Here is a 16,981-nt window from a genome sequence, read left to right as displayed (position 1 = left end):
TTTGGAAGTGGTGATTGGCTCAGATGATTCTGCGACTGTTCTCTGTGAAGAGCAGCAATTGGCTACCTGGTCTGATCATTGAGAGGCAGCGATTGGCTCCTCGTGGATTCTTCGCTCACGTGATCAGTTTCTGTGCTGTTATCCCAGGAGGTTGAGGGTCTGCTGGTGTGCACGATAATTGGTGTGTGAGAACGAGTCTGTGCGTCTCACGTCACTTCCCCTTCGGGCTAAATGAGCCCGGTGTGGGCGGGCGGAGGAAGTTGGGAGGGGGGAAGCTCACGCTGAGCCGGGCCGCAAGTGGGTGAGTCTAGCAACCCCCAACTGTCTGCCCGGTCCTAGGAGCGGCCCCGCCGCGCCCCCCTCAGCGCCTGTGCCTACAACCCCGCCTCCTGCCCGCCGTTACCAGCCCGGGAGCGCCCCAACTTCTTCGCCCGCCCTCCAAGCGCCCGCTCCCTCAGCCGGGCTGTGCCCAGGCTGGCCTCAGCAATGGCTTTGCCGCCGCCGCCCCCGCCTTCGGGATATGCGGGCTCTGCCTGTGGATAGCTCCAGCTAGGACTCCCGGCCACACCCCCGCGGCTCCGTCCCTCCCCCGGCAGCGCTGGAGCGGGCGCCGAACGCGGGCAGGAGCCGATGATGTTGGTGTCCAAATTCCCTAGCCCCCCCCCCCCCATCAGTTCACTCACAGTCCCCTCAGACATGGATTAAGTGCCCCCCTCCTCCCCACCGCTCCCGCGGCCCGGATCTCCGGCAAAGAAAGAGACGGTCAGTATGGCCGCAGCATTGGGCAGTAAGGAAGATGGGGCGTCAGAATGACGCACTGCCCGTTGCTACGGGGGTGCCAGATCCCAGCTGTGTGGCTTGCTCACCTGTGTGTTAATTGGGATGACCAGCATCGAGAAGGTCGTGCATTGCAGCATTGCATGACCTAATCAGCCTTCCTCATCAGCATTCACTTTAACAACAGGGGAACAGATTGGTCTAAAGTGCCAGAAACGGTAACTGCACAGCTAGTGAGTGCCATTTAGGAGTCTCAGGATTAGAATGGCAGGAGTACTGCAGGTTCCAATTCAGGTGTATTGCTTTCTTCATGAGCACTTTAAACTCGGGGCTGAAGGGAGGGGGGAAATGAACTGATCCACTACAGGGCACCAAACAACTGATTTATAAGGGGGGAAAACATACCTGGGGAAGGGGGATGCTTATTGAAGCCTGTCAAAGAGTTGTGTGATACAGCCGTCTCCAGGGCTGTGCCTTTTGATGCACAGCACTCTTGAAACAAAAATCATATTCAAGTAATAGCAACTAAAGCTGACGCAGTCTCTCATGCATCTGACAAAGTGGATATTCACCCACAAAAGCTTGTGCTCCATCTGTTAGTCTATAAGGTGCCACAGGACTCTGTCGCTTTTTACAGATCCCGACTAACACGGCTACTCCTTTGATACTGATTGTATGTTTTTCTATATAAACTGCACCCAAGGGGTTAACAACAAAACCTGTAAAATGCAAATGTTACACTCCACCTCTCACCCTGTCTCCCGTTCAGAGTGTGCATTTGTGTTTATTTCTTAGCAGACTGAAAATGCATAGATAACGGTGTTTTGACATGGTGCCAATTCTTCCAACTTCTCTGCATGAAACGCCTATTGATTTCTATCTGAATTTCATATTTGGAGTCAGACTCATTACAAGATCAGACTCATTCTTTGTCAACTCTCGAATTTATTCCATGTCCAAACTTATTTTCTTGGTACTGTTGTGTGGTTCTGTAGCTCTCTTGTGTGTTTGTTCTTGAAATCAAGACTGTTATGTGGTTTTGGTGGCACTTATGGAACACAATGTGTATACAGTCAAATCTTTCTCCGGTGCATTAATGCTGTGGATAATATTGGTCCTCTTATTTGATATCCCAATGTATTTTGTCTTTCTATGTCTGTTTTCTAAACTTTAAACTCTCTGGGGCTGGGACCACCTTGATGTCTGCACAGCACTGGACATGTTGTCTGTGCATATAAAAACAAAATTAACAAGTCTTGTAACCTGAATATGGCAACTGTGCTTGTTCCAAATCTTGATTTACTTTTCCAAAATGGTAGATACACTCTGCCTGATCTGGCCAAGGCCAGAAGAGATGTTATCAATTATTTAGATACTTTGCCTTAAATATTTACAAAATAGATACTCTTTTGAAATAATTTAATATAGCTATATCTACAAACTACAAACGCTGCCCTTGAAGTCATACACACATGCATACCAGAAGGAGCTATAGGCTGATGCTGTGGATAATGTAGGACCTGGGAATTTATTAAAAACATTTTCTCAAAGTTGTAAGGTTTTGGGGGGAGAGGTGTGGCTAGTGTATCTTGAAAAGGGATATATAGGTTTGGATAGTACAATGAAGGTGAGTCTTGCATAGAGAAGTTTTATGGCCTCTCCTGATGCAGTTGTAAAGCTCTGTGTAGTCCTTTAAAGAAGTTTGATTTCTACATCTCACACTGCTCAAAAGTAGCTTGTCTGTGACTTGATTTGAAGGCATAAGACGAGATGGTTCTACCCTTCTGTGGAGCAGAATACCCTTGGATAGTCCTTTTAATTTTAATTAGACTATTTCAGATGTGAAGGGTATTGCTCATTGTGAGCAATCATGCCTAAACATTGCCATTATCAATTGTTTGCTTAAAAATGGCACCTTTGGATCTCACTGGGGATACCTAAATGGTTGAATGCACAAATGCTTATGTCAGTTATATGAACACTTCAGTTTGTCAGTTTCAGAAATTCACACTCTATTCTCCATTCTAGGAACTTTAACAATCTGAAGAACTATACATCATCTTAAATAAGGCCCTTAAACAAAGTCCTCCACTTCTATTTGACAGCTTTGGAACAATGTCTTTCATATTAGTTAAGTAGAAGATATTTCTACTCTGTAGTAACCCACAGCTGAGACAAATTGATAATTCAGTGAAGAAAACTACAAGAACTGGGATTTTTAATTAAAACTGTAAACAGTATAAGGTGCTACTCTTTTTTAAAAAAAAAAAAATTCTCAAATATATTTTAGGGTAGATAAAACTTTGTCCTCCCAACTATAGTGAAATGTTAATTTGGAATTTTACCGTTGTCTGGGTCAAAAGCAGGTGTTCATGGTGCCATATGATTAAAAGGCTCTTTTTTTCTCTATGCCAGTATACAGAGGAGGTTGGTTTACAAAAGCAACATTAAAATTCCAAGTGTTGCCTTGTTGGATTAAAAATGTTTATCATGATGAAACATTTTAAAGAGATCCTTCAACTTGTTTTTTGAACTTGATTTGATTTCATGTTAAAAATAGTTTGGGGGATTTCATCTATATGAGTCCTTCTGATAACTCTTTAGTTTTACAATCACGTTTTCCTATTCTTAAATGAGCTGTTGCTGTCAAATACATAAGAAATATTTCTGTAAATAGACTGTCTCACTAAAATGATTGAGTGCTCTGCAGTTTCAGAATTGAAGTCTTGTGATACAGATTCTTATATTTTTTAAAAACCCTCATAGCAAGAAGCATATATGAATGGCTAAATGACCCTTTGAGAAAACAGCAGCTTTGAGAGTAAAGTGCACCTGAGCAAAAATCTATGTATTCAAACCAGATGACCTGCATTTTTTAATTTTGGTGAAACAAAGACTGAAACTGCATGTGCCAAATGTCTACTCAAAAGAAGGATATTTGAGTTAGTCCCTTTAAAAAATAGATTTATCACAGAGGTGCCTTCTGTGATTTAACTATAGCGGGGTGGGCAAACTACGGCCCATGAGCCACGCTGCGCGGCTCTGCCTCGCTCCGGCCAGGGTGCTAGATTGGTTGCTGGACCCCCCGGCTCCCGGAAGCCGTGGCATTGCCCTGCTCTGGTTCTTACGCGCTCCAATGGGAGCTGCAGGGGCGCTGCCTGCGCATGGAGCAATGTGCAGAGCTGCCTGGCTGTGCCTCCGCATAGGAGCCGGAGAAGGGACATACCGCTGTGTCCGGGAGCCACTTGAGGTAAGTGCTGCTTGGAACCTGCACCCCCCTGAGCCTCTCCTCACACCCCTACCCCAGCCCTGATCCCATTCCCAGTCTCCAAACCCCTTGGTCCCAGCCCAGAGCACCCTACTACACCCCAGACTCCTCAACCCCAGCCCCATCCCAGAGCCTGCACTCCCTTCCGCACCCCAACCCCTATTTTATGCGCATTCATGTCCCGCCATACAATTTCTATTCCCCGATTTGGCCGTGAGGCCAAAAAGTTTGCCCACTCCTGAACTATAGAGTACACTGGTAATTCTGCAGAGAAAATTGAGACTAGTTAGGAAACTATTTAGCTCCTCATACTACTATCAGATCCACATGGGCAGACCTGTGCCTCATTGAGGTTAGTGGTGCACTTTGCTGGTCTGCATTTAGATCAAAATGCAGAATTATGGTCTTCATTCTCAACTGAAAGGACAACCTAGTGATATTCCGAGTGTCTCTTGAATGCCCAGTGTCCACCTGTCCCCTGATCGTTTTTTATTTTTATGAAAAAGTTTGTGTTAAAATTTCATAAATGAGAATCTCGTCAGATCATTCTGTGTTTCTCTTTTCAGGTGACACTGTGAACACATGAATGGCAGGAGAAGACTGTTAGCTGCCTCTGTAATTTCTGTCCAAAACTCCAGCTTTGTGTATCCTTCGTGTCAAAACTGCTTTTCTAAGCTGATACTAGATTCTAATAGGTAGGTCCAGTTTGGGGCATTGCTAATTGTTAATTTGGAAAGCACCTGGCACTCTTCAGGTGCTATATACATAAGTGGTCTGTAACAAGTTTTTTTAAAACTATTATGTTACTGCCTGGGAACTCTAGTCATGGACCAGGATCTGATTGTTCTTAGCCCCATACAAAAACAGTCCTTGCCCCAAAGAGTTTACAAATGTAATTATAAGATGACACAGCAGGGGAGACAAGACAGAAGGGGAGCACAATGAGAAAATTCTCATGATCATCAATGACAGTGGTCTCCGCACACTAGCAGCTTCACTGTTCTCAAGTTTTTTGTATGCATTATGGCAATGGAGAGTTTTGGGGGAGGATTTGAAAGAGGCAGAATATGGGGCACTGGGCACATAATACGTTTACTTTTCCATAGGTTCCTTGGAGTCTAGATTCACTAGTTCCTGCTTTCTTAGGCCAGTAGGAACTATGGGTTCAATCATGCATCTATAGACACTTTCTCCTGGGTGTCTTAACTTCAGTTTAACATGATTAAAACTGAGCTGGTTTCTTGAACTTCATGAATCCTTTTGACCTTCCTCATTCTGTGACTGTAGACAACCCCATCCTTCATCTCACAACATGGGGTCCTCCTGTGTGATTTCTCCTCCTCACCATATATCCAGACAGTGCCCAAATTTTGCCCTTTCCTACTCCACAGCATTTGGCAATCACACAATACCATTGTTCTGTAAAATCAAGAAACTCCCACAAATGTGTGGAACATCCAGACTCCTGTGCTGCAAACCCTGGGCACTGAGACTCTGAAACACATGAAAACAATGAATTCCGGAAATACTAAATCGACACATCCAGCTTTATGAAGCTCGATATCTCCATAGTGTCAGATATTGAAGAGAAGAAAGATATTGGAGGTTTCTAATATCTGAGGGGGTTTTGTTATCTTTTTGATTTATCTAAAGCTCTAGATACTAGAGTGTGTAAAAAAAAAAAAAAAATACAAAAACTGCTCTGCTAGGAATTTCAAAGTGAAGTCAGTCATCTTGCAAAGCTCCCCCCCGCCCCCAAAACATTAAAGTAACCCCAACACCCCACCCCACCTGGTAGCGTATATTAAGCTTATGTTTACTAAATGTGTAAAAGAGCTTCACTGAAGTTCATGGGGCTTTGCATGATCACCGGAATCTGCCTTTGTTGAGCTTATTGCAGGATTGGGGCCATAAAGAGCAAAGAATAAGGGGGGTGGGGGGACTCTCTAAATTTCTGATTTGGTACGAGGTGTATGATGCTGGTAGTATTTATTGATGTGTAGAAATTCTTACTACACCATCAGTTAACAACGTGTGCTCATTTTTCCTACTGTCTTACCAGGTTTAACTGTCTAAAATGTGGCTGCACGGGTGAAGCTAAGGATGCAAACTACAGGTATAAGCTGTCCCTAAAAGTTGCTGGCACTAGTGATTTATTTGACATTACCGTGTTTGGAAGCTCTTTAGAGCCATTCTTTGGGGTCACGGCAGGAAGTCTGCAGAGGTAAAGGATGCTTTATTTTTTTATTTTTTTTAATTATATAGCTGCCTCCCCAGCCTCAGCTTAGCAGAATCTGGAGAGGGGTGTGTGGGGATAGAGCGGGTATGGCTACATTTGTGGCTTTTAATATTCGTGGCTCTGCAGTGTGTATGGCTACATTTCGTGGCTCTAAATATTTTCTTGGACCTGTTTGCCAACTTGATATCTGAGCAGTATTCCTCAGTAAGCTGATAAAAATTAGATTTGGGTAGATGGTGATTTATTTGTAAGGGAGAACTCCGGAAAATATCCACTTGTTACAAGCATTTATTTGGCACCTATCACCATATTAACTGGACACTTTAAAAGACTTAAGTTGAGACATTAAAGATCTTCCTAAGAGACCAGATCCCATGAATCCTCCTGTCTGCAACTTAATCCATCTACTAGGAAACTAGGTATAAACATTTGAGAAGATCTTGTCAAAAAGATGCACCTCACAATTTCATTTCATGAACAGTTGATTGGTATGACAGCTTTACAAGTGTTGCCGAAGTGTAGGAGAGAGACCTGAAGGATTTCTATCAAAGGTAGGTATTATCTGCCCTTTGTGAGGTTCACATTGCATTTAGAGTTTTGGTCCCTTATGTCCCTTTGTCATTAGTGATCATTCCTGGTCTGATGGCAAGTTTCTAAATAACATAGCTTTCTTCAGGTTTTTAGACACTTCTGCATCATTTAGATGCCTCATTGGGGGATATCTCTCTTGCACTACCTTGTGATTTGGACATGGAGGTAAAAAATGTCTTGTAGCTCTTCACTGAAGTGGTCAGGTTTGCATTTAGCAAGAAGTGACTTCCCAGGCTTGCTACTGAGAACTGAACCACCAACCCTACAAACTTTCACCCTTTGGGCATAAAAAATCCTGCCCACAAAAATCTTATAGTGGAATTTGACTTGAATGAGAATTTTATGCATGTGATCAGTAGGAGCAGAGTTGGACCTAAGCCAAGCATTTCTGAAAACACCACCTTAATAGCTCCCGTAGGTAGGGAATATGTTCCCACCCATCTGATTTGTATTATCCTTTGCTAACTCTCTAATAACATACTTACAGTTAGTCTTGAAGTTGATGAACAATCATGTGACCTCTCCCTCTCTCAAATTTCACACAGAAGTTGTGATGGCACCCTGCTTTGTCTTATGTTCTGAATGGTTAGGAAAATATTCTTGCTTTATATCCCAATCTGGCACCTGTTACTCCTGGGGGAATTATACACTACTGTGTGTGCACATAATTAACAAGCCCCGCAAATTTCTAATTTTTTGCGCAGAAAAAAGATTCTGCTGAAATGTTGCTGCCGTTCTGCCTCTTGCCCATGAGAGGGCACTATGGCGCAAGAACAGCAGCAGCTCCCAGGAGAAAATAACTTCTGCAATTCCAAATTTTACCCACCAGAGTGCGCTGTGGCAATAGAACAAAGCTACAGCTCATGGCCAACAAGGGAAGAAAGAGAGCTGCCTTCTTTGCAGAGCTTGTCAGGCCAGGTCAGGAGACAGGGGCTGTGGGAAGACAGACAGCATGGGGTATAGGTGGGGAGTCAGACGGGGGCTCATAAGGGTTAGTGGGGGAGTACAGACTGGGGGAGGGGCTGAAGGGGAGTGGAGGCACAGGGCCATAGTGGGAAAGGAGGTGTAGACATACATGGGGGCAGGGAGTGGCTAGGTGGGGACAGAGAGACACATGGGGCAAAGGCAAATGTGCCTGATTGAATGGGAGAGGCTAGGAGTCAGCCAGGGTCTGTATGGAGAAACTCCCTAACAATCCCTTCCCACCCCCCAAAAAAACCTGTTCCATACTTTTCCCACCCATACCCAATAACCCTCCAAGTTCACACCCAGGTTCCTTCCCAGCAATTTACTTCCCTCTCTCTCAGCTCCTCTGTTATCTCTGACTCCCGCAAACCTTTGCATTGCTTCTGACAGGTGTGGGAAAAATTGTTCTGTACTGTAGTTTAAATGAATTATTACTCAGAGTTCTGTATTAATATGCCTAGTAAGGAATCTATTTGTCAAAAACAATTTCGTGAATCTTTTTGTCTGTATTGTTACAGACATACTTGCTGACAGGTATTTTGAAATGAATGGCCAAAAATAATTGAAATTGGTGTGATGATATTGTGGCATTTTTGACAAATAAGTCTGCAAAATTCAGCATATTTTAAAATATTGTGCGCAGAATTTTTAATTTTTTGGCATAGAATTCCACCAGAAATAACCTGTCCATCAGGCAGGCACCATCATTAGAGTAATATGTGGTACCATCTTTTTACCAACGGACATTCTCATGCTTCAATTCCATGTTTTCTAGTTCCTTTATCAGCAGTAGATTATATAAATAGGGAATGTAGAGTGTCTCAGGACTTGTCTACACTCACAGTACCACAATGGCACTTATTACGCCAACGGGAGAACTTCTCCCACTGGCGTAGGTCAGCGGTTCTCAAACTGGGGGTTGGGATCTCCAGGGGGTCACAATGTTTTTATGTGTGTGGGGGCGGGGGTCGTGAGCCGTCAGCCTCCACCAATATCCCGCTTTGCATCCAGCATTTAAATGGTGTTAAATATATTTTTTTAAGTGTTTTTAATGTGTAAAGGGGGTCGCTCTCAGAGGCCTGTTATGTGAAAGGGGTCACCAGTACAAAAGTTTGAGAACTACTGGTGTAGGTACTCCACCTCCCCAAGAGGCGATGATTATGTTAACAGGAGAAGCGCTCCTGTCAACATAACACTGTCTATACTAGGGGTTAAGCTGGTATAACTATATCACTTAGGGGTATGAATTTTCCACACCCTGAGCAACATAGTTATGCTGACAAGTTTGTACTGTAGACCAGGGCTCAGTCTGTGTGCACACATGCTTCTGTACATTTTTATTACTTTGTAGCAGAAGAATGTATCATTAATACTTTAAGTATCAGAGGTGTTAGTCTATAAGGTGCCACAGGATTCTTTGCTGCTTTTACAGATCCAGACTAACAGATGTTTTGGAGCATGAGCTTTCGTGGGTGAATACCCGCTTCATCAGATGCATCTGACAAAGTGGGTATTCACCCACGAAAGCTCATGCTCTAAAACGTCTGTTAGTCTATAAGGTGCAACAGGATTCTTTGCTGCTTTTACTTTGTTTTAAAAAATCCAGCCGGTGTGGTGTGAATTTATTGCTAGCTTTAATTTTTGGCCTTGTCTACAATAGAACATTGTACTGCTTTTACTGTATTGTTTTACCTGAAATGGCAGAACTCCCACCCTCACTTAATGCGGACAAAGTTATATTAGTATAAGTTTGCTTAATACCTGTATAGCTATTCCTATACCAGAAGGGGAACAAGTTACTCTGGTTTGTCACCTTTATACTAGTATAACTGCATCCACATTGTGGGTGGTACCAGTCTAACTATCAATAAAAGCACACCCTTATCAGAAATACTTATACTACTATAAAAATTGTGTACAGGCCAGTCCTAAAGCAAATTATGTAGTTGTCTGATTCTGCTTACTCCATTATTTCCCTACTTGATATTTTTTTTTCCAGTTGTGTGTGTCCTTACTTCTCTTCTGAATAATCGGGAAATGACAGATAGTTAAAAGTTGATTCTCTGCAGATCACTGCGTTGTCGCTGCTAACTTCCTACTCAGATTTCATCTTTTCATTCTATGTGTAGCTCAAAAACCTAACCCAATACCCCATCTTCAGTGTGGGTGCCCTAATCATTACAATTTAAATACTACGTAAAGCTTTCTCTGCCCCATGTCAATACTTAACATTTAGCTTTCTTCATTCAAGGTATATTCAAGATTTTAACCAAGTGTCAGGAGAGCTGGATAGAGATGCATCTCCACGTGTGTTAATTCAAGCAGTCAAAACTTGTTTCATTGGGAGAAGATTTATATTTGGAGTGAAGGTAACTTTCCACATTTGATCCATTAGCTTCTAGTTGAATCATGCAAATTTTAAGAAGCAGTCTTGAGAGTCTAATGTATCGTGGTACCACACTGACAGTAGCAGAGCAGCATGTTTGATGTCTTCTGGGGACTGAAATATCCAGCAAAGAAGGCAGTGGGGCTAGGCCACAAGATGAGGAATCAGACCTGTGTGCCACTCTCAGTTCTGCTACTAAATTCCCATGTAATTGAGTAAGGCCCAGATTCACAAAGGTACTTAGCAGCCTAAACCCCAGATTTAGGCATCTACGTTAGGCACTACTGCCATCCACAAAACCCCACTCAGCTGCTGTCTGTAGGGCCTTAGGCCCCATGGCACCTAAATTTTCAGGGTGAAGGTTTCCTTGACACCTAAATTTCTACCTCTGGCCACATGCATTGTTGCCTCCCTCTAGACATTCAAATGTCTCTCTCTTGCCTAAGCCCCAGTACAGTCCACGAACTGGGAGAACGATCTCGCCTGTGGGGTCTGATGCAATTGGCCTGCTCGGAGCAAGCCTACCGAATCAACCCCCATTCAAAACTTGCCGGGAGGTACCCGCCATTGTAACGCTTAGTCTCTTGGCTAGAGCAAACACCCAGGATGTAGGAGACACAGGTTCAATTCAATTCCTGCCTAATGGGGAGAGAGGATTTGAACAGAGGTCTCCCACACCCTCTCAGCAGAGTGCGCTAACCACTTGGCCATGGGATGTCTCTCTCTGTCTCTCCTGATGAAGCTAGTCACTTTGCAATAAATATTTAGTCATTGGAGCCAGGGAACTGGACTTGAGTCTTCCCACCTCCCAGGTGGGTGCCCCTACCCTGGACTATCGTGTAACTTTCTCTCTCTCTCCCAAATGTCTCGTTTGTTTTTTTTTTTTGGGGTTTTTTTTGTTTTGTTTTGTTTACCATTCGGACAAACTGCAAGATAAAAAGTGGTAAAACATATTATAATTGCTACAGTTGAGCACCTGCACTCACAGACCTTTATGCATTTAAGTGTGAGAGATCTCCAAAGATCCAAAGACACTACTAGAAACTGATGTTTATTAATTTTATTTCTCAACTTTCCACTTTAAACATTTTATATTCTTTTGTAATCTCAGGGTTTGTTAATCTAAATTAATAGAAAGAGCTGGACTAAATCCTGAGCAGATACTGGTTAGCTCTCACTCCTCACAGATGTCAACCATTCCTTGCTGGGAAAAAAGTCTGTGTGACCTGTGTACATTCTAGTGCCTCCTATCTCCCTGTTATCTGAATAGTGGAAGTTGGAGAGCCCAGCTTGAGAGTAGCTATTCACTAAGGTTTCAGTTAAATCCGGCCCTGTGTACTATGAGTACGTACTCTTTATGCATCTGAACAGTCCTTTTGATGGGAATGAGGTCTACTCACATTCTCTAAGGATTACTCAGATGATTAAGGAATGTCTGACTGGGTAGCGAGTTGTAGCGTTACACAACTAATGCCACGCCCAAACTCAAAACACCAGTATTAAACTCTTACAGTGTTTAAAACTAAGACTCAGATACAAACGGATTACCTGCCGTGCATAGGTATTCATGAGGAAAAAACGAGATTAATAATTAGACTCTTTCAGTCTAACTCAAGCAGCAGCAAATTACGAGACTGGAAAATAGAGCAGAATATAGTTTTAATCAGTGAGAAGTCAAATCATAACCATTGGAACAAACTTACCAGAGAGTCATGGGGATTCTCCATCACTAAGTCCTGCATCGCCAAGATTAGCACTCTTTTATCTCTAAAATACCTGGCTCTTTGGAGATTTAGTTTTGCGCGAACGTTCTTACGAGACCTGTGCAGCTATATCGAAGAAGTACAAATGACTAAGGCCAACGTCTAGAACCGACGCGCCCGTATGCGGCGCAGTTAAAATCGATTGCTCGGAGGAATCGATTATATCGCGTCTCATCTAGACGCCGATTATCGATCCAGAGCGTGCTTAGATCGTATTCCAGATCTCCCCAAGACGAACGGAGTTCCGGATTCTGACATGGCGGAGCCGCGAGACATCGATCCCGCGCGGTGAAGACGGCGTGATGTAAATCGATTTTAGATATCGATTTCAGCTACGCTTTTCGTAGCTGAACAATTGCGATACTCTAAAATCGCCTCTCCTCTCTCCGTCGTGTGCACCTGGCCTAAATGTCATGGTCCCTTCTTGCCTTGGAATCTATGATCATTCTGCAGTCTATTCTTTCACCATCACATACTGTGAAGACCCAGCCGTGGGGTACTTGGTTGGTAGAGGGCATGTTACTGGTCACTATGATTGAGTAGTTTTCTGTTCCGAGTGACCAGAGCTAAGGGGTCTGCCTAGAGTAAGCAGGAACCTGCCTAAACCTGTGTCCAAGCCTGTCACAGACAACGGCAGGACAGGTGATTAGATCACCTGCAGCCAATCAGGGCCGAGCTAATTCAGGGCAGCCTGGGTTTCAAAAGGGAGCTCACTCCCGTCAGGTGAAAGAGGAGAGGAAGTGCATGTGAGGAGCTGGGAGCAAGAGGCACAAGTAGCTGAGACTGAGAGGGTGTGCTCCTGGAGGACTAAGGAGTACAAGCGTTATCAGACACCAGGAGGAAGGTCCTGTGGTGAGGATAAAGAAGGTGTTTGGAGGAGACCATGGGGAAGTAGCCCAGGGAGTTGTAGCTGTCATGCAGCTGTTACAAGAGGCACTATAGACAGCTGCAATCCACAGGGCCCTGGGCTGGAACCCAGAGTAGAAGGCAGGCCTGGGTTCCCTCCAAACCTCCCAACTCCTGATCAGACACAAGAGAAGTTGACTCAGCCTGTGGGGAAGATCACTAAGGTGAGCAAATCTACCAAATAAGCGCAGGACCCACCAAGGTAGAAGAGGAACTCTGTCACAATACATTCACATACTACTCTCTTCTAAACCATATCTCCTCCCTCTCAAGTGTGGTATTAAACACCACAAGCAGAACTGCAGAGTCTGAGGGTTTTCTGACACAAAGTACTTGCAGGTAGCTATAATTTGGGCAGTTGCTCAGCTGTGGCATTGCATTTCCTCTAGACACTACAGGTGTTTGAATCACTCCATGAGCTACATGCTTTATGCCTTTCTTTTTCCAAAGATGCCTCTAAATTTGAACCTGCAGTTTACATCCAGTCCGTGATACACGGGGGTGCAAATAGAGTTCCAGGTGAGGCGCCTCTGATAATCTGGCCATTAAGCTCCGGCACTATCTAGACCAAACTGAAAGGGTCAAGGTAATAATCCTCTCCCATCCATGCCCCTGGGTATACGGGAGCCCAGCTTTGAACATTGCTCAGTATGTCATAGTTCAAAGGAAGGTATCTGCTGTCTAGTGGCCATCTAGTCAGTTATGCAGTACATCCCTCCTCACAAGATGGCCTTCTCTAGTGAAGTAGTTTTTCTTCTGCCCGAGTGTTGTCTTTTCCCCTCAGAATTCCTACTGAGTTTTCACCAAGCACTCTGAAAATTCATTCTATCATTGCAACAAAGGCCTTCTGGGTGGGATGTCGTTTATAGCCTTCAGTAGCGCTCATTTGCTAGGGTGTGCTGCTGTGAGACAGCAGGTTTTTCTCTCTTTCCCAAAGACCCTGATGAAAAGAGAAGGTCTTTAAAATGAACTGTGGACTGGACTTGTTTGGATCTTTCTTGCTCTCAAACACCATAAATTTTTCCTCTGTAGCCAGACAAATCTTTACACTAATAAACATAATGAATTCTTTTGCAGAGTTCTGAAAACCATGATGGAGGGCACTCTGTTTCTGACAGCATTTTGCCAAACTGCTCCAGAATTAATAGACTTAAAAGAGATCTTACAGCCTGCCAGATCTTCCTGCCAAACACTGCTGTTGCCGGCTTTACTGTTATCAGCTACTTCCATCGGCTCCTGCAATCTGCTAATTTCAGGAGCAGTCACAGTAGCTCACAGCAACCCGATTGTCCTTTCATTGCAATAGATGAGCCTAGCAGTGAGCTCAGCAGCTTGTGTAGCTCTGGCAGCAACTCATGTTTTGTTCAGTCAAGTGGCCGAGAGAGTTTTTCAGTACCCTGGCAGCAGTCCTTTGGCCTGACTTCTTCATCTGTTGAGTGGGTAACAACAGAAGATTTTTCATCTTTAGAACTGAGCAAGGCTGCTGGTGAACAGTGTAAACTACAGGAGAGAGACCAAACCATTCAAAATTTGCAGCTCTGTAACTCTATGAATGAGAGAAATGAACAGGAAGATAGTGAATTAAATGCACTATCCAGTAGGTCAGACACAATCACTGTCTCTGAAAAACTAGAGAGCTGCTCTCATTTAAAGAGAGAATGGTCACCTGACAGGAACAGCTCTAGGTTGTTACAAAGTCCATTGGATTTGGGGATAAAATACTCTTGCCTAGAGATTATCAGCAGACGTGATTACTGTCCAGAAAAATCTGGGAACTCCTTGCTTTGCCAGAGAAAAGATGATTCATTTTGCTCCTCAGCAGTGTCTCCTAATCATGGAAGTGCAGCTGGAACTTCTCAGGATGACCCTATGATTTGGGACGAGCTGCCGTTCTCTGAAAGTCTAAATGATTTCATAGCCAAAATTGAAAACAACAAGAGCACCATATCCCCAGTAGGTCTCAATGCTCATAAATGTTCCCTTCGTGAAAGAAACGATTTGGATGAAGATCATAGCAAAACATCTTGTAGGCAAGGCATTGTACATGTTGCCTGCAAATCAGCCACCACAACAGGGAGGGTCCCACCACTAGCAGAGAATGTGAATACTTGCAAAGAGCATATTCTCTCCTGTCATCAATCACACCTCACTCCTGTAAATGGCCACGTATCACAATGTGAACCTTTGTACAGCATTTTATCTACGAGTACTAAGGGAGGCAGAGAGTCTGACTTTATACCTGACCCACCTCTGCTAGTGCTGTCGCAGTCCTCAGCAGTTAGAGCAACTTGTGTTCTTTCAGCGGGCAGTTTTCTACAATCTGAGAAAGCAAATGCTAAAATTTCAAACAATGCCCATTCTTTCACCAACCTTCAGTGTACTATGAAAGATGCAGAAATCTCATATTTACAAAGGAGAGAGAACCCCGCCCATTTACGTTCTCTGTATGATGGCTGCATAGCTGATTGGGAAAATAAAGAAAATTGTAGTTATCTATCAAACCTAAGAACAGATCTTACAAGCTCTCAGGAACTGGGCTGTGATTCAGCAGCTCCCTACAATGCTAAAAATACTTGTAAGAGAGAATTGGAACCATTAACTGAATTGCAAGAAAATACTGTTAGAGCTATAAACCAGAATGATGTGCTACAAAACAACCTCAATTACTCCAAAAGCAGCTACAATGCTTCTGCTGACCTCTTTGAGGCTAGTGCCAGAGAGATAGAAACCATGGTAGAATTTTCAAACAAGTCTCGCAACTCTTCAGCACAGGAAGATGTTTTGACTGAAAAGTACACAGCATCTGAATTAGTGTGTAGTCCTTTAGATGTTGGCTGCAGCTATTCAGAGTGCAGATCCTCACTTAGTTTACCACCTCCTTTTGGTAAACACAGTACACCCATAAATTATTCACTTTATGATTCAGAACTTGATCTGGTAGATACCCAGAACTTTGTTCCTTACTCACAGTCAACTCCTGTTGCAAGACCTCTTCAAAAATTCAGATCCCAGAGGGGGAGAGAATCAGTTCTCCCTAAATTGACATCTAAAAGTCCTACTAAAATCCGCTGCAAATCTAAACAGTCTAGGCCATCTTTTAAAAATACTTTATTAAGACAACTTACCAGCAAGTTCCTGAAACACAAAAGATCAAGTAAGACAGCCATCAATAAATCTGTTTCACAGCAGTCATTTATCAACAGCGAGGTGCCAGAGAATGATTCTAAAGAATGGATCCCTCCATCAGCAACAAAATTGTTACAGCCAGTTGCATTTTGTAATTTAAAAACAGCTGGGCTCCAGGCTTGCAATCCAACTATCTGCAAACGCATTGACAAAAAGACTATTTCTGAAAACAGAGTCAGCAGTGGAAAGTCAAGAACTGATACATGTTTAAGAAGCAGAAAATTAAATCCTATGAATAGAGCTGGAATTCCAACAACTCCTATACCTGCAAATGCTGCTAAGGCCTTGTTTCTAAAAGATGCAGTCTCTGGAACTTGTGCCTGCTCAGAAACCCAGAAGAGCCATTCATGTGCAACTTACTTAGTGGGTGGACTGGATGAGGCAGTTAGCTGGTCTCCTGAACTATTTACAGAAAAATACTATTTCTAAGTATGTGGCTTTTGGAAAACCTCATTTTTGTTTCATTTTTGGAAGTGTGCCAGCATTGCCAGAGAAGGAAAAGGGACGTTTTTAAAAAGTTTAATTATTCACGTCTCTCAGCATCTGTCTCGTTTTAAGATGAATTCTACTTAGCTGCAAAGCTTTTTGTCCTGCACGGAGGTTGAGGAACACAGAACCCTGCTGTCACATTATTTTATTGTGGATGAAATGACTGAGCTAAAAAAAGTGAAATAAAAGTTTAACATTAATAGGCTATGCAACCTTACTTTTCAAGCCATTCAAGCAAAGGCTTGTCTAGCCAAAATTGTATCTTCCCCAAAGAGAGAGCCCTAGGAATGCACCATTCTCCTGCTTTGTTCAAAACACAGGCCCTGGATTCTGCTTTCAGTGAAATCCTTTTGTGGAAGGCTGACTTTGCTGTTTTAGGACCTGTTAGGAAATAAGTCACAGGAGGGAAT

At 43.4% G+C, this 16,981-nt stretch overlaps 1 protein-coding gene across 2 annotated transcripts; it reads left to right on the top strand.

The window, feature by feature from the left end:
* Window positions 1–98: 98 nt before the first annotated feature.
* On the top strand, window positions 99–16,771 carry DDIAS (DNA damage induced apoptosis suppressor). Of its 2 annotated transcripts, none has more exons than XM_032789718.2 (5): window positions 99–181; window positions 4,612–4,740; window positions 6,108–6,269; window positions 10,093–10,210; window positions 13,974–16,771. In XM_032789718.2, exons 2-5 carry the CDS (start codon window positions 4,628–4,630, stop codon window positions 16,509–16,511), a joined length of 2,931 nt encoding a protein of 976 aa, XP_032645609.1. In that variant the 5' UTR covers window positions 99–181; window positions 4,612–4,627; the 3' UTR covers window positions 16,512–16,771. The 2 variants fall into 2 exon arrangements, with proteins under 2 accessions (XP_032645609.1, XP_032645610.1); XM_032789719.2 differs by having other exon boundaries at window positions 131–301.
* Window positions 16,772–16,981: the final 210 nt, after the last annotated feature.

This window comes from Chelonoidis abingdonii, chromosome 1, assembly GCF_003597395.2.
Source record: "Chelonoidis abingdonii isolate Lonesome George chromosome 1, CheloAbing_2.0, whole genome shotgun sequence".
Taxonomy (NCBI): domain Eukaryota; kingdom Metazoa; phylum Chordata; order Testudines; family Testudinidae; genus Chelonoidis; species Chelonoidis abingdonii.
Note: the sequence above shows the minus strand (reverse complement) of the source record. Positions and strands in the feature narration are given on the sequence as shown.

Excerpts from the sequence above, each read along its gene's own strand:
- DDIAS (XM_032789718.2), top strand. The coding sequence starts at position 4,628 with ATGAATGGCAGGAGAAGACTGTTAGCTGCCTCTGTAATTTCTGTCCAA. Across the intron at positions 6,270-10,092 it reads ACGGCAGGAAGTCTGCAGAG|GTATATTCAAGATTTTAACC; the intron begins GTAAAGGATGCT and ends TCTTCATTCAAG. Across the intron at positions 10,211-13,973 it reads GATTTATATTTGGAGTGAAG|AGTTCTGAAAACCATGATGG; the intron begins GTAACTTTCCAC and ends ATTCTTTTGCAG.